Source organism: Primulina tabacum, chromosome 3 (assembly GCF_025594145.1).
Source record: "Primulina tabacum isolate GXHZ01 chromosome 3, ASM2559414v2, whole genome shotgun sequence".
NCBI lineage: Eukaryota > Viridiplantae > Streptophyta > Magnoliopsida > Lamiales > Gesneriaceae > Primulina > Primulina tabacum.
In genome coordinates, this window is record NC_134552.1 from 4,403,047 (window position 1) to 4,426,487 (window position 23,441).

At 33.7% G+C, this 23,441-nt stretch overlaps 2 protein-coding genes and 1 pseudogene across 2 annotated transcripts; 2 read left to right on the plus strand and 1 right to left on the minus strand.

The window, feature by feature from the left end:
* The first annotated feature begins 372 nt into the window (after positions 1-372).
* On the plus strand, positions 373-3,798 carry LOC142538308 (cationic amino acid transporter 9, chloroplastic-like; annotated as a pseudogene).
* Positions 3,799-9,439: 5,641 nt separating this feature from the next.
* On the plus strand, positions 9,440-10,212 carry LOC142538845 (FCS-Like Zinc finger 3-like). The gene is made up of 2 exons (XM_075644137.1): positions 9,440-9,690; positions 9,791-10,212. Exons 1-2 carry the CDS (start codon positions 9,461-9,463, stop codon positions 9,975-9,977), a joined length of 417 nt encoding a protein of 138 aa, XP_075500252.1. The 5' UTR covers positions 9,440-9,460; the 3' UTR covers positions 9,978-10,212.
* Positions 10,213-11,234: 1,022 nt separating this feature from the next.
* On the minus strand, positions 11,235-15,141 carry LOC142538846 (carotenoid cleavage dioxygenase 7, chloroplastic). Its single transcript, XM_075644138.1, has 7 exons — positions 14,354-15,141; positions 13,640-13,768; positions 12,950-13,081; positions 12,451-12,726; positions 12,163-12,248; positions 11,621-11,941; positions 11,235-11,524 (listed from the first exon to the last, which is right to left on the minus strand). The coding sequence occupies exons 1-7, from the start codon at positions 15,123-15,125 to the stop codon at positions 11,381-11,383; spliced, it is 1,860 nt and encodes a 619-aa protein (XP_075500253.1). The 5' UTR covers positions 15,126-15,141; the 3' UTR covers positions 11,235-11,380.
* Positions 15,142-23,441: the final 8,300 nt, after the last annotated feature.

Here is a 23,441-nt window from a genome sequence, read left to right on the forward strand (position 1 = left end):
ACACTAGGAATTCACAAAAGCTACTGAAACAAAAATTGAAATTAAAAAATGAAGCTGAAATTTATGAATTTTTGGAGAGAATATTTGTTGAAATTGAGGAGTTGTTAATAATTGATGAGTGATGATACTTCAAATCCATCTTCCAGTCTCTTTTGTTCGGTTTTTCGAGCGGTTATCCATGTTCTTGCAGAACTAGGAATGTGTAGTAGTGAAATAAACTTGATCCAAAAAATATTATATTTTCAGGCTAACAAAGTTATTTTGTTCTTCTACAATTAATATTAATTTTATGACTATCTAACAATTGGATTCACCATTGTGTTACTGCCGGTAGCATCTATCAACACCCGAATATATATATAAAATTTTGATATGTTGCCCAATGCAGGAGTTACGATTAGTTTCGTAGTAGCAGGGGCATCTTGTGTGCTCAATGCACTTTGTTACGCCGAACAAGCTTCTCGCTTCCCCGCGGTTGTTGGAGGGGCTTACATGTATACATACACCACTTTCTACGAGCTAACTGCTTTTCTAGTGTTTGCTCAATTGATGCTCGACTATCATATAGGTGCAGCAGCTAACATTGCACATAGCTTGGCCAGCTTGGTTTCTTGTGTTTAGGAATTCTAGGTGAAAGACATAGATGTTAGTGACACTGATTAAAAGTTCATCCTGACATTTTGCATAAAACATTATCCTTGGGCTGCTTGAGATGTATTTTTGTTTGAATCTAGTGCAAATGCATTATTATTTATTTTTGGTGTTTTTTCTTTCTGGATAAACCTACATCTTGGTGTTCCTTTGGAAGAATTAGGAATTTTGAAATGATGGAGTAATTTCATGAAAGAGTTGAGAATAAATTACTACCGAGGAAATAGCACATCTGGGAATTCTGTGTGGTCTCTCTATTTTTAATTCCCTAAAATAAAGCTTATGATTTGGAAACCTGATATGGCATGCTAATGTTTAATGTCTCTCCTTCCAAAAATGTCAATAATGCAAGAATATCTAATGTTATTTCGTTCGATACTTCTTGTTTTATCATTAGCAAGGCTGATGTCAAAAGAAGCATTAGGGGCTTGAGAGGGCTGGCAGATCAATAAATCTTTTGCGGGTGGTCTTTGTTCTTGTGGTTATTGTTATTGGAGCTTTTGAGGTTGACGTCTCAAATTGTACTCCTTTTGCCCCAAATGGAGTTCAATCATTACTAACCGGAGCAACAATTGTCTTCTTTGCATATGTAGAATTTGATGCAGTTGCTAGTCCTGCAGAAGAATCCAAGAGACCTCAGGTATGACAAAGGTAGAATTTGTCTCCTTGAGGTTTTGTTTTTGAATCTGCTAGATAGTGTAAATAATATTTGTTTATGATGTTAAGTATGTCAAACTTTCCCGTTGTCTTATTTTCGAACTTTTGTTTCAGAGGGACTTACCATTAGGCATAATTGGCAGTCTCCTGATATGTGTTGCCTTGTACATTGTAGTCTGTTTAGTGATTGCTGGAATGGTTCCATACCAATATCTTGGAGAAGATGCTCCTCTATCCGAAGCTTTCACATCCAAGGGCTTGAAATTTGTATCTGTTTTAATGGTGCTGTTGCTGGCCTTACTACAACACTTCTAGTTGGACTTTACGTCAAGGTGAATGTGTCTTTTTATTTCCAATTAGTGAACAAAATTTAAGTCTTCCCGTTACTGAAAAGTAAATGTATCATATTTTCTAGTTAGTCTCGGCTATATCTTGGTCTTGGAAGGGATGGTTTGCTACCAGCTATATTTGCCAAAGTACACACAACAAGACATACCCCAATTCATTCACAAGCTTGGGCTAGTATTATTGCCTGTGTCTTGGCAGGACTTTTGAACGTGCATGTGCTCTCACATATTCTATCAGTTGGATCTTTGGTATGTTGGTTTTGTCATTCCATTTCCATTCATCCTATATTGATAATAGTCGGAAGCTTTCTTAATTTCACGAGTCGAGTCCCAGAATTTGTGACAGTTAATCTTCGACAGCGTGACAGTTTAAAAATCTTATATTTCTTTATTTAAACAAACTCTGAGAGTGTGATTAGGACACATGGATCATGCCACTCATGTGAATGGTTCTTTTCAGACAAGGTATTCGGTAGTTTCGGCATGTGTGGTGACTCTTCGTTTGAAGGATAAGACTTCAAGTCAGGCTTCTAGCAAGTGCATTTCTAAATGGGCAGAGGCTGTCATTTTTCTCCTGACGGTTGCATGTTGTGGTTTTGCTGCTGGTGTCTTCTTCTGCTTTGATGCTTCATTTGTAATCCTGATTGTTGCTATCATTGTTGCTATCTTTTCTGGTGCAGCTCTTTATTTGCGAAAAGTTCGATAACCACATGCACAGGATTGTGCAACAATCATTGGGGAACTTTATTGCATCCACAATATATATTTATGTGCAAATGTATGCACAAACATGTTCACAAGAAGGCATTGACTCTCATTATGAAATATGCTGTCCAAAAAACTAAATCAACAAGAACTTCGACTCATTCAGGGTGACCTCTACTGATTGCCTTCGTCCTTCCATTATTAAGGGACCCGGCGGTAGCGGGTGTTTGGGGTTGTTACGATGGCCTTTTTGGCATGCCATTATTAATGGTGCAATACAAACGGTAAAAACGAAATACCTTGTGAACTTCATGTAAGGCAGAACGCAAACGTAAGGCAGAACGGTACTTACTCATTGAGATATTAAGGGTCTTTGTAAGAGAAATCTACGTATATTCTTCTAGTTTTAGAGATTAAGACAAGAAACAAGGGATTTTTCGGTTCTTCCTCTTCCATGTCGAAGTTCTAAAAGTTTCAATGCACAAAGAAGTTCGATAACCATTCATTGATAGTAGCCGAAAACAAACTCAGTTGTCTAAAAGTATAAATGAACTATCCCCATCGATGTTGGTCGATTCAGTACAGATGTTTCTACAAGAGATTTTTTACTGCTCATGGGTTTGGTTTCATATTATTCTATTTGCATCTACTTTCAGTTATTCTTTCGTACAATGAAACAAATTTATCAAATGAACTTTTTAATTGTGAATTGGGTTCCACTTATCTTCTGAATTCATCTACTGAACTTGGGATAAATCTTTTAACATCATGATATGTTTTTCTTCTAAATTCGTCGAGTTGGTTGGGGTACAACTTCTAGTATGATGATACACTTGTCTTTCTGAATTCCATGACTTGAATCTTGAGTGTGATAGAATCTTCCGGTTTCACATTCTGCTCTGCAAGATATGCAATTTCTGTCAATACCTTGACATGAATGATCATGATTCTTGAAAAACAATTTGCATAAAAGAACATGTGTGCTGTATTAGTTATTTGTTCTTGATGAGGGCTATACAATGCCTTAATGGGGATAAAGTTGTTTCAATTAGATAGTTAACTAGTTTACTGTGTTATCGTCCGCGTATACAGATCCATCGGGTTTTTCTTGTCCTGGAGTTCCCATGATCCCTTCCATTAGCATGTTCATCAACATTTTTTTTTATTTGCTCAGGTAATTGAATCCATGATCCTGTTCTGTATTTTGAGCTACAAAACTATAGTCACGTAACATTGAAGTTAAACTCGAAGAAACAATAAAGACCGAGTTGTTTTACGCTTCATGTTGCAGCTGCACTATGAAGCCTGGGTGAGATTTGTAGTCCTGATCATTGTTCCAATTGGTGTTTATGCATTATATGGCCAGTATCATGCAGATCCTGTAAGTTCAAATGCGTCCATTATTTACCGTAGAGCTCCTGCAGTTGAAACTACATAGATTCAACTGTTTATGTAATTATGCATGAATTCTCATATGATTATCTAGCTTTGTATGACCAAAAGTTACCTCATCTGACATTGGATGAGGTAACACCATTTAGTTGGTTAAGGACACAGAAGGAAAGGTAACACCATTTAGTTGTTTCAAAATCGAAGTAAACGAACCGTTTTGGTAGAAAATCGAACCGAATAAAACAGCTCGGATATGAAGTTATATATTTCTAAAACCTGGAAACTGAAATAAATCACGTAAAATCGAACCGAATCTTTTCGTACGAGTTCCCGTGGAGTTGAAGTTACAGAACAACTATCAGGTAGTTATACTCGTTTGTTTCGAAAACTTTATCAAATTTGCACTCGATCAAATAACAAAGTGCCATTGAAAAAAGAATTAAACCCTTTTAAAATGGCCAAACATGGATTTTGTGATTAATCAGTGGTTAGATTTAAGAAGAAAACAAATTGACTCAATCCATCACGTTGTAACAAACAATATATTTACTTGTGCTGACAGGAAGTTGACTAGCATTTCAGCCTCACGGCCAAAATAAGCTGGCAATTCAGTTCACACCTACAATAAAAAATTATCAAAAATATTATTTTTCATGAATCAGGTCGGAGATCTGTATCACAAAATTGATATGTGAGACGATCTTGTCTATTTTTTTCTATGTTGGATAGTAGAGGTTCTGAAAAAACTTATTTCATGATGAATTTTTGTCTGTTTTTTTCTTTGTCTTCACTACAACAAAAATGATTTTTCGCAGCGCGCAAATTCTTTTTCAGCAGCGAACTTTGCATGCTGCAAAGATGCAATCCGTTGAAAGTTCAAGATTATCTGCGGCGTACATGTGCACGCTGTTAATACTATTATCCGCGGCGTGCATACAATTATATGTAGCGTGCAATGCACGACGTTAATGAATATACCAAAATTTCGGAATAGCGACGGTTTTTAAACTGTCGTGAAAATGAGCAAAGGTTTTTAAACCGTCGCTGATTCAATTTTAGCGACGGTTTTGATATATATTCCGTCGCGCGGACGTGGAGCATCCACGTGAGCAGCGTCCGCACTTCGTAAGCGCGGATTGGGGTATTTTTGCATACCTTTTTTTTAAAATTATTTTTGAAATTAATTTTAAAAATTAAATTATTTTTTAAAAAAAACCCCGATCTTCCACATCAGAAAAAATTTTCTATGTGATTAGAGTTGTGTGAGTTCCACTTTAAAGGTGAGATTGAGTATGTCATCCAATAATAATTATTCTTGAAGTTTTTGGTGTCCCCTAAGTTGTTCCAGGGAGAGTTGTTGTTATCTCCTACTGTTGTAGGAACGATTTGTACTCATTATTGATATAGTGGATATTTCTTTTGTTGGACTTCGATCTTGTGGTTTTTCCCTAATTTGGATTTTCCACGTAAAAATCATTGTGTCGTTTTTTTTATAACTATTATCATTGTTGATATCGTGAAAATATTTTGATCCGATATTACGGCTAAGGAGAAAAGAATCAACCATTCCGCTGTAAGAAAAGTTATTTAATTGGCTATCTTTCCCAACATATCTACAGTGAAAAATTATCAAAAATATTATTTTTCATGAATCAAGTCGGAGATCAGTTTCATAAAATTGATATATGAGACGATCTCATAAGAGTTTTTGTGCAATCTTCTCTTAAATCTTATAATATGATTTAAAAACAAACATAGAAATATTTTTAAATAAACAGTTAAAGAGTACTATAATCCAACAACATGTTTAATTAAAAAATGAAATAGGCAGGGGAAAAAGAAGGTGATAGAGTTAAATTTCGTAGTAACAGAGATGTCATGCTTGATGGTGTCGAAGAGGCAAAAGCTATACTCCCCCGGTGTCGTATGGAGGCATTCGAAATTCTGCCATCCGTGTCTCTCATCTTCTAATTGCACCTATATCTTATCGAGTAGTTGAGAGGTCCAAATTTTTCTCGGAAAAAAATCAATAAAATTATTCGAGACTAAACCGTTCTTTTTAGATATTTTTAACATTTTTCGTTTTGGATTCAGAGACTCATACGATGTAAAGAAATCACGTGATCACCAGATAAAATAGGTCCGATTTATCTAATTTTACTATATCAATTATGTCTTATAGAAATACCACGTGAGGAATTAAATTCAAAGCAATGATAATATCACACTTTGAGAATTATTTATGCCAAATTGACATTTAATTAACATGTTTGTGACTCACCCCCATGTGTACTACAAATCATGGAAATGTCAATTTCTTTCAATTATTTTCTAATTAAATAATATAATAATGCAGTGGTGGAATAATACGTAAGATCCAAAACAATATTCCCCTTTCCCTATTTTGTGGACCAAATTCATAACTTTTTGGGTCACGAGTCATCATTTAATAAGTTAAACAAAGGTCATCATTTGATATGCAAAGCCAAATCAGTCATACGTGTAATTTAAATTATTTAATCAATAATATATATTGTCGGTCCCAAACCACACTTAACTCGATATAAAAAATTATTAAACCAACTATGATCATTGTATATACTAGTGCACCGATACACGCGTTGCGTGCTTGTATAATATTTTTTTATAATTCATTTGATTTATATTTAAATGAGGATCAAAATATAATTATAAGAAATAGTGAGGGACTACACTGTAATTTTGATATATAAATTAATAAATTGAAAAATAAAAGAATAAAAAAATGACTCAATAAGAATTGAACCTATAAGTAACCTAAACTCCAAATAACAATAATTCTATCCACTGAACTACGTATAACTTACATTAAAATTTTAGCATTTTATTAATATATATAAGTAATAAAACAGACTATGACACCAAAGTTAGTTACTCTAAGTGCCTCAAACTTAATAAAATAGTATAGATTCAGCATATGACATGTGTACTGAGTGATTAATCATGGTCGATCATTTATACATCATGTTTGAATGAATGACCATGATTTATCCACTCAGTACACATATCATGTGTCAAATATATAAAAATATTATCAATGTAAATAACATTAACAAAACTCAATAAATATGTTTTGGATGGAATAGAACCCCAAATATTTGGTGGCAGAATATTCCTCTAAATCTGTGGGTTTTCATATAATTGCACTGGAAGAATTTTTAAATTCTTTTTTTTTTTTTAAAAAATATGTTTGCAATTAGCATGTTGAGAACTTTTAATTTTATGAAATTATTTTAATCTTTTAAATATTTTAAAATTTGTAAAACTGAATATTTAAATCTTATTTTATGGTGAATTGATTGTTTTTAAGATGTATAACTTATCTCATTAATTATTTAAGATTGTACTTTGAAATTAAAAAAAATGGACCATACTAAATATATTAATTTGTTCTTTTATCAAAATATTACTTGTTTAAATTTTAACAATATATGAAAAAAAATATTTCAAATACTTATAATTATTTTCTTTTAAAAAAACTTTTATTAACATTAATACTAATATTAATATTTTTTTACTAGACAGGTCTCAATCTACTCAGCAATTTATATTTTTTGTTCTTTTTATCAATTAATTAATATGTAGCTTGGAAGCATTCGCCTATCCATTAAAAGATGGAGACACTGCGCCAATAATACAGGGTACCATCCAAGCTTCCATTAATTCTTGGGAAAAATAAAAGCTTCGATTAAAGGTTAATTTATTCATATTAACTTGATGCGAAATTTAAATTCTAACTTAAAATATAAAAGTTTAATAAATAAGAAAGGTTAATTTCCTATTCTTTTCCACATTTATTAATAATCGCGCCCGGCGTATTATTATTAAGATCAACTAAAACAACGGGCTAACGAAGTATAAAGACAAGAAAAAATCTAAGAGTTGTCCTAACAGATTTTTAATGTTGTAATGAAATTCGTTGATAATATAAGAATAATTTTCTTCATAATAAAAAAATTTATTTCTTTCGTATTATTATTATTATTATTATTATTATTATTTATATAATATAGATTCATTTGGGTCAACCAACTAATCCAAGTACTTTAAACATTTATTTATTTATTATAATTTAATTTGTGTAAAAATTATTTTTTACGACTTTTTTAAAATGACACGTAGCCTTGCCAAGTAATAAGTGATATGGTATGCGGGTGACGTCTAGCGGTCTTACGTCTCACTCCTTTGCCAAAATTTAAATGAAAATTTGGAAGTATGGAGCTGCCCGCGGGCAATGGGCAGTCTCCGGGGGCAATGGGGACAGTCGACGCCTTGGAATATGTGCCTCCACACACAAAAAGGAGAGATGTGGGGCCCGATCCTACGTGGTCACGATGCTGATTGAAAAACAACAAAACGAGTGGGCCCCGATCCTACGTGGCCATGATGTGTGGGTTGATTGAATTCGTTATTTCTAGGTTTTTATTAATTAAAACTTAATTCACGAAAAAGAAGGTTCGAGCGATTGTTTTTAAAAAATAAACAAATCAAAAGACAATGAATTCAGTCTTCAAATATAAAACCAGACGAGATAAGTGAGTGGTTAATACAAGTGTTATTGATTGTTTACTAAAATCGTCTTTTTGCTTATAATCTCATTCTTTTCGATCCTCTCTCACTCGCCACTTCTTCACTAGAGGTATGATAATCGTCTCTACTTGATAGATTAATCAAAACATGGTGTTTGAGTTGCTATACATCAAGTGCACTGTTACCATCAGATATAATTTTTTGTAAAGCAGTAATCGTTCGGTCCTATAACTGCTATGCGAGCCAAGGTCGTGGATTTGATTTTCATTTATTGCAAAGAATTAAATTATTTAGAGAGTGTGTTGATACATAATGATTGTCTTTGTTGTGTACAACATCGAAACGTAAATTTCAGTTGTAATGGTACCATCAACTATAGAATTTTTGGTGAAGAGACAAGCGACCGATCATACAACACCATCTATTAATTTTATTTAAAAAAATAACAACATAAATGAGTTTGTTACAAGGTCAATGAATGTCTAAGAATAATTAAAAATTATGAATTCCTAAGAATATAAATTTATGAAATTCATGTTATTATATATACAAATATCAATGATACAATTTGATTCTTAAATTATATGTTTTAACTAAATGTGATCGTCCATATCTTTTGGATGAGTTTGGATAATACCATAAGTTAGGAGACAAAATTGTGTGAGCCGTTCTCACGGATCGTATTTTGTGAGACAGATCTCTTATTTGGGTCATTCATGAAAAAGTATTACTTTTTATGTTAAGAGAGTATTATTTTTTATTGTGAATTTCGGTAGGGTTGACCCGTCTCATAAATAAAAATTCGTGATATCGTCTCACAAAAAACTTGCTCGAAGTAGGATTGTAATTTATTATAGTAGTATTTAGGGGATGAAATTAATTTTATAATCACATTTCATTTTCATAAAACAACTGTGTAAATGAAATTTATCTTTGAACGAAACCGACAAATAATTTCAATCATGTGTGCAGATCCACGTCAGATCTATGTAGAAACACTTCAAATAATTATCCATTTCCACAACCAATAATAAAAAAAAAGAATTAATCCCAAACTTTTAATTGGTCGAAATCAATTGGTCTTCCATGGCTCATCCTCCGCGGCCAGCCTTCCCCTATATATAGTCCTACTTCCCCAAATGGAAAAACCTCCTCTCTACACAAACACCGCTATCTTCTCTACCAAGCAACATCACCCTGTTAGCCGCCGCCGCCGCCGCCAACACAAACACAAACACAGAAGCATGAGGACCGGTGCTTCAAATTACACTGGATGGGAGGAAGAAGAAGACTACCAGCCTCATTTTCTTGATTCCTGCTCCCTCTGCAACAGACAACTGAGCCATAACACTGACATCTTTATGTACAGGTTTGGCCCATAAACATTTTCTTCCTTCGATTTGTTGATTCCTTAATGGGTTTTTTAAGAACAATTTGTGACATTGAAATTTGTGTGTGTATTGCTGCAGAGGGAACATGCCGTTTTGCAGCCAAGAATGCAGGCAAGAACAGATTGAAATGGACGAAGCAAACGAGAGAAGATTGAAGCTCTCTTCCTCGAAGAGATCATCGAAAACAGCGAGGCAGAACACAGAACCTAAGCAAGAATTCGACTCCAAGAAATCTGTGCGCTCGAGCACAGTTTCTGTAGCATGATACATACAGATGTATTAGAATTAATATCTCGAGGGAAAATGGGATGCCCTGATTCTTGAAAAGAATGACAAAGTATGGATAGATGATCAAACGAGATCCACCCATCGAACAATTTTGTTAATTTCCTATTTTTCCTTGTACTTTCTTTTCTCGCTTCTTCTTTTTCTTTTTTGTATCTTTAGATAATTATAAAAATGTCAATATCATCTTTTATTTTGGAACTCGAGATCCTTGGCGTTTGGCAACGGAATTTAAAATTTTTCGACTCAATATGTACCCATGATCCGCCGTTTTATCCGATCCACCGAATACGTAATGGATTATAGAAAATGCACGAGTCCAGTTTCTTTATGAAATTAGGCATTTTCCTAAAAATCATAATTACATTTTGTTTTCTCTTTTTTCAGTTTTTAACGATGAATTAACATCGGGGAATCAAACTATATCTAGAATTCATAAGTTGAGGAGCCATCGAGATGATGGAATTGTTGGATTTCAAACTATGGAATGACACGACAAATTGAAAATTCCAGAGGGAAGAATAACATAGGGTATGTAATGACACGACAAATTGAAAATTCCACAGGGAAAAATAACAGAGGCTATTCACAGAGTAGGTATCTTGTGAGCCGGTCTCACGAATTTTTATCTGTGAGAAAGGTCAACCATATTGATATTCGCAATAAAAAGTAATACTCTTAGTATAAAAAGTAATATTTTTTCATGGATGACCCAAATAAGATATCTGTCTCACAAAATACGACTCATGAGACCGTCTCACACAAGTTTTTACCTTCACGTTGTTATGCTCATCAGGGTTTTTAAAACCGGGCCTGGATCGACTTGAAACCAGCTACGAGTCCTCTCAGAACAAGCCTATAAATCGTTTGTACAGTCAAACCGGTCATTATATTAAATAACAAAATTTATACAATTGGGCCTGAGCCCGGTTCATCCTGAAGATGGTTAACGGTTTAGGTATAATCATTGGGCTCCCACTTAGTTATTAATAACTCACGCCTTCAATTATTAGCATATTATAAATTCATGCCATGTTTAAGAATTTCATTTCGAAGTCCTATTCATATCATTCGATTGCTTGTAATTTAGAACTAAAGGCCAAAATCAATATTCACGATCGTTTGATTTCCTAGAAGTTAGCTTCTATGCGTTTACTTGCGTATCTACGTCTCACGGCTCTAAATTCGGTCCAAACACAACTTATGACGATTTCTTGAATCTTTTTTCTGTGATTTTCACAAATAATAGTAATAATTACAATGTATTCACACATATTCACTAGCTAGCACAGCATGTAGATTCCCTATCTTGATACATGTACTTTTTTCTAGTGTGGGTGCTTCATTTGTATGATTTTGGATATATATATATATATATATATTTCAATTGGGAGCCCAAAATCCATGAAATCCCAGAGGAAAATTCAGATGCTTAGGAACTTCAAATCTTGCCACAAGTGCATTGTGTTCTCCTATCAGCGTCGAATCCAGGACGACGAGATAACACCTCTGTGTCGACACTGCATACTGCAAAATTTTACATGTAGACACCATGTTAATATTGGTTACACAGCATCTTTTCAACTTGTTTTGTATATATTGATGAACTTGAATTTTACTTACTTCCACAACCAGGACATATCCACCATCTTCATTTTTACCATCTACCTTTGTGATAAAAATCGGTTCGCCGATGAATCTTCGCCTTCCGGTTGACCAAGTGCATGCGGATCTATCGATAGTGTTTAGCTTGACGACTGTATCGAACGGAAAATGTGGCAATGCTTGGCGGCGACCGGAGGAAGTTGCTGCATAGACATACCTATTTTTCTTGCCTGAGAAATCTTGGTTTATCACAGGGAAATCTGAAGGTTTGTCCCAATTGCTCAGCTCACTTGTGTCACAGTTTAGACAATTTCCATTTTTGTCCATGCTTATATTCACCTGCAATTTTTTTAATTTTACGAACCAGTTATAATCAAATGACCAATTATTTTTGTCGGGACTAAAATTATCAAAAAATCGAAAGATACACGACTAAAATAATCAAAATCAGACAACATATAAAACCAAAATTGCAAACGAAACAAATGTTATAAACACTGACGAAAAATGTATTTTTCTCTGTAATATAATACTGGAAAGAGAGAAGAAAAAGGCAAAACCTGGACGAGGTGAGGCAGTAACTTTTGTTGACCTTCCGTCGGATTCATCATTGATGGATCTAATTTACCACTCTGCCAATCGTATCCTACAAAATGAAATTCAAAAAATAGCTAAATAATTTGATTTTCTAAATTTTAAAAGTAAACGGCAATTTTTTTTTTTGAAATCCTATTCTAAGGGTTGGGAGGACTCGAATCCGAGTCAATATAAGGGAGGTGATACATTAGAGCTAAAGCTCGGTCTCAAGTAAGTAAAGGGCATTTTAGAGAAAGAAGATAATTACGTACCAAACATTTTCTGGAAATTGAACCATCGGTAAGAGCAGCCACTGGCCTGAATTTGAATGTCGAGATTTCCATCTTTGTCCCTCTCCTCAAAGGCATTCCCCACATGGAGCACCCACATTTGTGAAGGGGCCTCGATTGGAATTCTCCAGTCCCTAAGCCTGTTTGGCTTAGCATTTGAAAATCTTGGAAGTAAATAGATTGGAGAAGTGGACTTGCTTGGGTTCAGTGTCAGTGCGGATATCATAGGAGACAACCCACAGACTGCTGCCATTGATCCTGCAACCGATACCGCGAAAAGTTTCGAATCACTCCTTTCCAATCATGCCATCCAAACAATCCCTTAATATGGTGATTTAGATCAAGTGAAAAAGGAAAAAAAAAAAAAAAAAAAAACCATTATGTGGATGGTATATATGGTCTTAGCCGTCGTGGAGGTGTTGTTCCAGTTCTATTTATATTTCGCGGAAAAGTCGCGGTTATCGTAGCGAATATTTAGTACCTGCAACGTCTAGCTTGATGCGATTGCCAAACAATATGTAATGAGAATCCGTGCATGCCCAATCATGGATCATTAAGTGATCAGGGATGCTAAACTCTCGGCTTTGCACCAGCTTGAAGTTCCCATCAAATTCTGCAAAATGTAAACAATACTTACGGACACCAAATCTCTTTAAAATCCTTTATTTAAAAAAAAAAAAAAATTGGGCTGCTAATCGGTTAATATTCAATTTTTCAATGAATCCATCACTAGCTAGATAACATGGCACATCATCATGGTATATACATACATGCACGCATATATGTGTGTGTAGACGCGCGCGTATGTGTGTGTATATATATTTATGTTGTCCTATTTCTTTGTAGTTTTTGAGGGGTCGCTACACATACGGAAAACGTATAATTCAACAAAGTTAAATGATATATGTCATCATCGATAATCACATTAAATAAAAAAATTCTGAACTTTGATACGTACGTAATGAAAGTGCATGTATAAAAAAATTTTGAGCATTATAATTATGATTTATTTAATTAGATGGTAGCGTAAAGAAAAACCCAACATTTTAAATATATATGTCTATATATATATATATATATATATATATATCGGTAGGGTTGAATCGTCTCACAGATAAAAATTCGTGAGACCGTCTCACAAGAGATCCACTCTAAAAAAAAAATGACTGACCGTAGAAAGTGAAGTTACTACGAGGAAGTAGCATGTCTTCTGCGTTGCATGACATGATCAAGAGTCTGTTTCTTTTAGTATCGATCTTGTAATGTGACAACAATCTCTTCGGGGTCATCTTGAACACTCCTGCAAATTTTTATATACCCAAAAAAGGAGCTACTCATTAATTATATGTTATAGTGGTAGTAAATATTTTATGAGATAATTTCACTGATTTTTATTCGTAAAAAAGGTCAATAATGAAAATATTTACGATAAAAAGTAACACTTTCTCATGAATGACTTAAACAGAATATGCATCTCACCAAATTGAATTATAAAACCGTCTTGTAAGAGTTGTTATGAAATACTTGAGAGATAAGGTTTTGGTAACAAATGATTCAATTTTGTAACTTTAATTTTTAATGGAAGAAAAAGAAAAAAATCCAAGATTTTGTAGGGCTAAGTCGACGTGCATGAATTTGTAAAAAATTCATTAAATCATAGTTGAAGACAACTGCGACGACGGTCGGGGAAAAAATAACATTGTAACTAATTAAAATTTCATTTTTAGACTAATTATTTCTCCAAAATACAGCAATATAAAAATTTTCTATATATTTATGATTTACTCAAAAATTTAACATAGTTAAAATTATAATATTTATATTAAATTTTAATATAACTTGTTACTTGTAATTTATTAACTAATTATTACTAATAATCACTCACCATGTAATACAGGCTTCAAGATTTGAGCTGCCACGTCCAAGAAATCCGCCGTAAATCTTCTCCCTTCGTTGTTTTCCGGCAGCATTTTCTGACCGCCGACAACGTTAAATCTCCCCAGAGTAATCAACGTCGGAGCCTCAATCTCGTACGGATCTCCTCCTTCCCACAAGCAAAACAACCTCCCGCCCCACCTCAGCACGCTGGTGTTCGCCACATTCTTCATCACCTTCGTGTTCCCCATCATCTTCCCCCCTTTCAGCACCGAAAACGGGCCACGGTGCGTGAACCTCCACTCCCCGGTGAAGGGGTCCCGCTCCTCCAGCTGCGCCTCCGTCTCGATATACCTCGCCATGAATTCAACACGTCTCCGTTGCACATCGAATGAGAAAGCTCGAAGGTATCCATGGCCGTCCAGTGGGTGGACGGTGGAGCCATGGTCGTCGGAGAAGAGCCCCGGACCAGTGAGGTAGTATGTGCCGGAGGGGAAGTCGTGGGGGAGCACACCGTCGACCAGGCGGAGGGTGACTGGTTCATCTGTTTCGGCTCGTTGGGAGACGAAGAGGAACTGGTAGTCCCAGAAAGCCGCCACTGTGTCGTCGTCTGTCTTGTTTTCTTGTACTGTTGTGGCGAGTTCCGGTGGTGGTGCGGTGATTGATAAAGCCCGGGGAAGTTTGTTTGGCGGTTGAGGGTTGTACGTCGGCGGCAGTTTCGGCGGTGATACGACGGTTTGGAGCTTTGTAGGGAGGATTTGGCAAGCTTTGGCCGCCTGCATTTTGGTTGATGTTGAGGGAAATTTTGATCAGCGATGATATATATGCACAAATATATAGACATGTAATATATAGTATAGTTTCTAGTAGTAGTGCAGTTTCTTGGATTCAACTAAAAATGGATCTTGCCACATAGTAACTATGTCAAGCCAATTGTTTCAAATTTTTTATTCAAAATATATAGTTTTTATGTCTCATAATATAAAATAAATAATTCCAAAAATTCCAACTTTATCTATGCTATACACGGTGTAATTCACCCGATAATATTTCATCAAAAAAGATTATTATGAGATTGTTTCACAAATCAAATTTTTTATATGGATCTCTAACGTACCCGACTTGACTTATGAAAATTATTAATTTCCATGTCGAAAGTATTATTTTTCATGGTAGATATGAGTCGAATCGACCTATATCATAAATATAAATCCGTGAGACGGTCTCACAAGAGACCTAACTTATATTTTATAGCTAGACAAATGTGTGAAAAAACTGATAAAAGATTTAGTTATGTGTTCAAATGTTCATTATCATGTACTCTATTTTATTATACACTTGACCAACATTTGGTTATAATAATATATAAAGTGCAACAAACATTGATGTATAAGACATATAAATAAGATTCAATATATATTATATTCATCATAGATATGGGATACATGAGGTGGTCTTGCTAAGTTACATGCATGAAATTTTTGAATATTTTAAGAATCGATTGTGGAAGCTTTCATCATAATTGTGAGGCACTTTGAATAGGCATGGTGGATCTTTGTCACCAATTTATGTCAATTAGATTTTATATTAATTAAAGTGAAGAAATGGGTGGGCCTATTATGCTTCATACTTTACTCCTCGTTGGAGGACAAGCTCAAATTTCATTTCTTGTTGCCTCATTGGAGATTATATTTGTATATGTTGTTAGTTGTTACTCGTTGGTAGGATAAAATTTCAGGAAATTGTATATAAAGACTTAAACAATCTTTCCATTCAGTTAGCTTTTGAGATTGAGTTAGACTCAAGTTTCAATCTTAACATGATATCATAGCCTCAGTTCCACCGTTATGTGTTGGATTACCCATATTTGGGCACCCGTTCTGTCGATAATTGGGTCATTTGTAAACTTTACGCTCCACATGTTCATTCCTAGCGTGATAAGATGTGTCAGTTATCTCATGTCGGTTGGATAGAATCTTTGAGAGTTGCATATATGTAATTGGACAATCATCACCCTTTTTGAGCTAGTTTTTGAGGTTTAGTTAGAACTAAATCTCAATCAAATGTATCTCTTACAATTAATTTTTCACCATCTTTGCAATTAAGAAACTGTTTTTGGTCATTTCAAAAAATATCCCTCTCAAAACCCCATTTTCATTTTATAAGCCGGCATAAATTGGATTTTGGTATTCTAATCACTCGAATTGTAGGACCGAGTGTTTACCGCTTAACCAAAAGCTATAGCTGGTGGTAATGGTGCAACTCAAATCTTTTAAACCGCACAGCAGCTCAAACACCACGATTCATAGATATTTGTATAATAATTTGGTTTCTTTGCACTTATATTCCTTTTTTTGCCATGGTGCGCAGACATGATATTTCAGGTTTTAACATCATGTTATTCGAAGCTGGTCACCTGTCAGCTAGAAGAGATTGATCATAACCGAAGGCATGAGCATACATAAAGCCTTATAAGATTTGCTTAAGATTTCGGACAAAAAACAAATGAAGCAAAGATATCGCGAGCTTGATTCGAACATGCGGAGTTCATACGTATACGTCCATCCGCATATAGCATATTTATGTATGTATATATGTATGTCAAAAATATCCTATATAATTATAATTTCACACATCCCATGCCAATAAATCATTGGGATGAATTTTGAATTAATCGGGTCGAATTTTTGCAATGTTTACATAAATTAGTACTATTATTCCATAAATTAGTACTATTATTTTCACGTTGAATTTCATAATGTACGTACAGTTGGTCCATAAATCATTTGATCCTTTGGCAAATATGCAATAATGGCTTTGTAGACTTAATCATTTCCCAATTGAAATCCAAATGATCTCATTTTATTAACAAGAAAATTCATTAAATTTGTATTTCTAATTTTTTTCCCTCTAAAATTATATAGTTTACGTGGGAAAACGTTAGCTGTTATTTTTTTCCCCTCCCCTTGAGTATTATTTTATTTTTATGTACATAAGTTAATTTTTAGAAATTAAGAAAAAATAATTAATAAGAAATTTTACGAAATAAATCAAAGTGTGTTGTCACTTTAATTTTTTAATTTGATACCCAAAAGGTCCGATGGAATCCTATGATGAGCAATGGGACAAACAAATTAGAAGGGCTCACATAATATATTCCCTTCACCTCGGGCCGTCTAATGAGGAATCTGATGATTTCATTCCCAACTATGTGTGAGCATCATATGGAAACATATGCTGCCATTATTACATTAATTAATTCGAAAATATAAACATAGGTCGACTCGATCTTGTATGAAACGAAATAAATCTCGAGTACATGTACATTTATGGTCTGTAGGATATTTGTTTTTAATGGGTTTTATGTAAAATTATACGTGGCTCGTATCGCGAGTCGCTAATATTGTAAAATATCTACGAGATCATTCGGTGTAGCATGAGCTCGATTTATATCGACGTGGCGAAAGTGGACGAATCAATGGGGGGTTTCCAATTAAGGGGTTGGTGTTGCTTTTGTGCAAGTGTGAGGATCTTTGAAGTGGGTGGTGGGACTCAAGGTTCATAAACCATGGCCTCAATGGAGACAAGAAAGACATTGCTTAGTGACAAGAATTTAGCACGCATAGCTTCTTCCATTGAATCATTATGGGACAAATAGAAGATCAAAAAAATAAAAAATATAGAAAAATAATTTCCCGAGTAAGATAATTTCTGATGTTGCTGAAATCCGGGATGGTAGCTGGGAGGTCGGATCTTCACTTGGGGAGCTCGGATCAGACTTTCAAAATCTGGAAGCATAAACAAGAACGTTAGAAGAGAACCGAAACATTGTTCCTGCATAGCCCCTCCGACGCTCAAGTCAGAGAATAAAAAAATGAGAGAATGATATTTGTAGAGTGAGTAAATATATGAATGCATAAACAATGAATCAACCTGATATTTATAAGAGAAGAATAAAGTCCTGATTTTGTAGGTCTGGATTCTCATAATCTTGGACGAGATTAAATTAATTCTTCGCGGGCTTTACATTTTTGGGCTTTATTTCTGCAGGCTACCCATTAATGTATGAGTGGGAGCTCTCCTAGGCAGCAGTCCGTCTACAATCTGGATACTGTGGGAGCTCGGCCGAAACATTCTCAATCGACACGATAACACAGACGGGGAGGTCGACGGTGGAGGTCAACCATCTCCTGATTGGTGAGATTACAGACACATGGAAGGTTGACCGAGATGACCTACCGCATGACCTCCTACCAGCTTCGTGTGAATGAGGTGACCTCCTGCCGGGTCCTGTTATGAAGATGACCTTATTGGACTTTATGAATATTGGGCCTACATCCATCTGGGCTACCGAGATTAGGCTGATCTGGGCCAAACCGACCTCCAAGGGTATCAATTTCGTTCTAGAAATTCAACTTTTATTCAAATTCTCTTAAAATTCAGGATGGTGTGAAAGGAGGTTTATATCTGGATTTGAGAGAATGGTTCAAGGGATAGATTTCAAATAACTTTATTTTAGGAAAATTTAAATAATTTATACCAATTATTTAACAATTTCACCAAAAAAAAATGAAAATTAAATGAGGAATTCCTAGTTCATCAAATTCAAAATAACTACTAAACGAGTGTAATAAAATTAAATATTGGGTTTAAAATTCATTTCATTCCAAATTTTTCGATCCACCGCATCTTTAGGCTAATTTTGGATCATGGATTTGAGAAATATGTATTTCAAATAGAAATATCAAATCTATTATCTTTGTTTAACCTAAATAAATTAAGGTTGCGTTTAGATAGATGAATTTGAAATCTATGAATTTCGATTATGTTTTATTGTTAACAATGAAACAATAGATGAAATATTAAACTCATATCTTACTTATTTGTACATTACTTACAAAAAGTAGAATTGATTTTAAATGTCTCCATTATTGAGTTAATTTGAAATTCATCATCATTAACATAAAACACTATGTAAACATGCAAGTAGTGAATTTGAACTATATTATCTCACTTCTCTAAATATACATTTGAATACATTTTAAATCCATGAATTTCAAATTCATCAATCCAAATGCAACACAGAGAAAATGAATCATAAAATGAAAATTATTGTTGTGTTTATTATATTTTATTTTATGAACATATTTGGATATTCACAAATAATAGTAGGAAAAAAATTGATCTTTGTTGTACGTTCATCACTAAATGTCGAGAAAACTATCCAATCTTAATGAAAATAATTTAATTAATGCAACACAAAAGTTAAATTCGACTACATTGGAATCCAAGGATACAAAGATTCAATTGATATTATATATATATATATATTTGGTACTCAAGTGGTTTAATATTTTAGGCTCTACTACACTGACTCTTATCAATTGTGTAAACCTAAAAAAAAAATAAAAAGTCTATATGTCGATAACGATTTTCGTCTTTTAAATTGACATAAATTGGATTTTGGTACTAGATTAGTCAAAAACAGATATTAATGTAATAAATTGGTTTATTTTGTACTTTAGTTTTCTATTGTCATATTAACATGATGCTGGATGTATCAGCAATAATTCGACGTTATGTCGACATTTCAGGAAAAAAATTAAATTTCTAAAAATCAGACACAAAATTCCGCAATCAATTTCTTACCGAGGATATCCAACCAACATTAGAACAATTTTTTTTTACGTGGAGGTTGAAATTAAAAATCTAATTGAGGGTCGAAATATTTTTTCTTTTCTTTTGGATTAATTCAATTTATAAAAGTATATAAATTTATAAGAAAAATTAAAATAAATAGCTAGAGCCAGGTTCCCAGATGCTTTGTGGGCATGTTGCCAACGTTTGACAGATATTCCCTTTTGTTGTTGAGACAACAAAACCGATATTGAAGTTTACTATGTATGCTTGTCATTTTCACCATTTCTCCACTAAAAATTTTCACAATAAATTTTTAATTTTTTTTAAAGATAAACGTAATTCATTATAAAATCTAGATTACTTGATTATTGTTAGCTTTGGTCCATCCATTGGATCATTTCTAATTATGCATCTTTGCCACTTGAATTAACATATACCATGTACGCTAGAGTTGAAATGCCAATGAGTTCGGTACGAGTCGGGTCCATTAGGACTCGATATCTGTCTAAATATCCGTTCCGATCCGATAAAACTTAAGTCTATGCCAAGAGAGTGACTTAACGAGCCCACCCTAGCCACAAGCAACACACTTTCTTCCCCATGCCATACCCGTTTCATTTTTTAATTAATTTTCATTTATAATTAAAACCTGATGTCATTTTATAAGATCCGTTATCCGAATCAATGCACTTTCTTCCCCATACCATACCCGTTTCGAACGGGCCGGATCTGAGTGCGTCTAGGCGCATGGTGGCTTTTGTTGAGAAAAAATTGCGAGTTTTCATGATGTTTTACATCCAAATTGTGTTATTTGAAGGTTTTCATCTGAGTTTTGAATGAAGGGACACCTCATTGATGAAACAACGAGTCCTTACGTATTGATATATAGATACACACACACATGATCAAATATTAACATTAGACTTTTGCATCAGATTCTTCTGAAAACCATTGCACTCATATTGCCTATCTTCTATTTATTTTTACTAAAAAGATAACACATTTCATTTCTGATCATTGTTCTTGAAAATTATTACGTTGTATTTGCAAGAGGAGTTGTTATATTTTGGAAGATGATCGTCATAAACTGAAGCACCAAGACGAGACAAATTCTTCTTAACGAGAGAATGTTCAACACTTATCTCAACTCTCAATTTATTATAGATTTCATTTGTCATCTTCAGGTTTTCAAGATATACTAAACAACAACAAGAAAGACTTGGATTAAATATCCTACACAAACTCAATTGTTTTTTTAAATGAATTCCTTTCATCAAAATAGACATATATAGTCCAAACATGGGATCATATGTCCTTCGTCAAAAAAAATTATAAATCCATAAAATTATTTCTGAATGAACATATATTCTCTAATTTTTTATGCTTGTGGTCACATTGGATTAATATAATTTGCAAGTTAATTTCAATTTCAATTTCTCGTCCTTATACTGTAAATTTTCTTAAATTATCCTTACCTTTTATTTGGTGTGAATCTAAGTTATTAGTGGGGACGTCACAAGTTTTATGTTTGCTTATTTGTGATTTTGGTTTTCAAGTTTGTTCATACTGCATTTTTTATCCACGGGAGTGTTGAGATGATATATACAACACATCAACCGAAGTTGGTGATAAGTCATTGCATCATGCATGAAAATGATGGTAATTGCATACAAAAAAAGTGATAGTTGATTAAAACTAAATTTTGACAATTTAAATTATCAAAATCGCAACATGATAAAAATCGCAATTTATTAATTTATATATTAATGAAAAATAATTGATGTTGTGTTTTTATGATTCTAGGTATCCATGTCTTGTGTTGTATTTTTTTTTAATATTTTAATAATAATCATAATAAAATTTTCATTTTATATCTATATTATGGGTGGCGTTATTTCCAATCCATAATTTACGAATTATACTTAATTTTAAATTTCTAGCAAAAAGTTCAATTAATTGTTTTCTCTATGTCTTAAAATAATATTACCCCAGAACTCAGGGCCGTGTTTATTAAGAGGCAAATGAGTCCAATGACTCAGACCCATCTCTTTTTTGGGGCCCAAAATTTTTTTAAAAAAATTATTATATATAATACTAGTTACTAGATAACCCTAAACCAAGTATTTATTCAATGGAACTTGCTTAGCCTGTTATCGATTTATTTCTCAATCTTCCCCAATATTCATCTGCAGACAAGCCTTAGTCGACTCCAGTCGCTGCGTCGTCTCTAGGTTTGATTGAAAGACTCGTGAGGAGTTGTAAGTCTATTTTCTCGTACTTGTTTTGTTCAGGCTTCTAATTTTTATTGTAGTTTTTTACTTTCTTCGGGGCTTTATGTGGTATCTATATTCTACGCTTTTGACTGAAATTTTGGTGGATGTAATGCTTATCCGGCTTTCAATGTGTAGTATATTTTCTGTTTTAATTCAAAGTGTTTTTTTCTCGAAATTTTGGTCACGAGTCTTTCTCAGACTCTTTTGTCTTTGTTTGCTCATGTTTTCTGTTTCGCCCCACGTATGACAAGTTCTCTTTCTTCGTACGAGCTATTTGTCTGCCTCGGTATTTACTTTCCTTGTAGTTTCTATCTGTATATGAAAAAGGTTAATGTAGATGATCTATTTTCGGAGTTGACATTCTTGAGGTGTTCATTACCAAGAGAAGCAAAATCGGCCATTGATGTATTTAATTACTTGAAGAAAATGGATGAGTGTTTCCCAAATGCTCATATTGCTTATAAAATCTTGTTAACAGTCACGGTCACAGTAGCAAGTGCAGAGCGAAGTTTCTCAAAGTTAAAGCTCATCAAAACTTTTCTCCGATCAACTTGGCTATGTTATCGATTGAGAAACTTGATTAGTATTTTTAGCTCTAAAACTGTTAAGCGGGTTATTTTTTAGTGATCATTTTGGACATGTTTGATATTTTTATTCATTTAGTTTTTTATATTGTCTTTGACGTATTTATTTAATTTGAAAAATTGCTATAAAACTTAAAAAAATATGAACACACATTATGATTCAAATGCCTGTTTTTAAAAGTTAGACTCAGGCCCAAATATTGTTAGGATCGGCCCTGCCAGAACTGCACTTCTATTTCTTAACTATAGTATAATTTATTACACCCAAAAACTATATTTAATGCAAGTTTTCAACATTTCTACTATATAAAAAAAACATATTTAATAATTGAGTAGCTCTTTTGTGATACTGTCTAACGAATCTTTATCTGTGAGGTCAATCCTACCGATATTCACAATAAAAAATAATACTCTTAGCATAAAAAGTAATTTTTTTTATGGATGACCCAAATAAGATATATGTCTCACAAAATACGACCCGTGAGACCGTCTCACACAAGTTTTTGCCTTAATAATTTTGTTTCTAAAAATAAACACTGCTTGTTTATTTTTTAATCTAACGTTAAGACTTGATTTATGATTGAAATTTTGTGACTAATAG

Coding starts and splice junctions, on each gene's coding strand:
- LOC142538845 (XM_075644137.1), top strand. CDS start 9,461: ATGGAAAAACCTCCTCTCTACACAAACACCGCTATCTTCTCTACCAAG. Junction 9,691..9,790: donor ACTGACATCTTTATGTACAG/GTTTGGCCCATA, acceptor GTATTGCTGCAG/AGGGAACATGCCGTTTTGCA.
- LOC142538846 (XM_075644138.1), bottom strand. CDS start 15,125: ATGCAGGCGGCCAAAGCTTGCCAAATCCTCCCTACAAAGCTCCAAACC. Junction 13,769..14,353: donor CTTGAAGCCTGTATTACATG/GTGAGTGATTAT, acceptor AAAAATTTGCAG/GAGTGTTCAAGATGACCCCG. Junction 11,525..11,620: donor GATATGTCCTGGTTGTGGAA/GTAAGTAAAATT, acceptor AAAATTTTGCAG/TATGCAGTGTCGACACAGAG.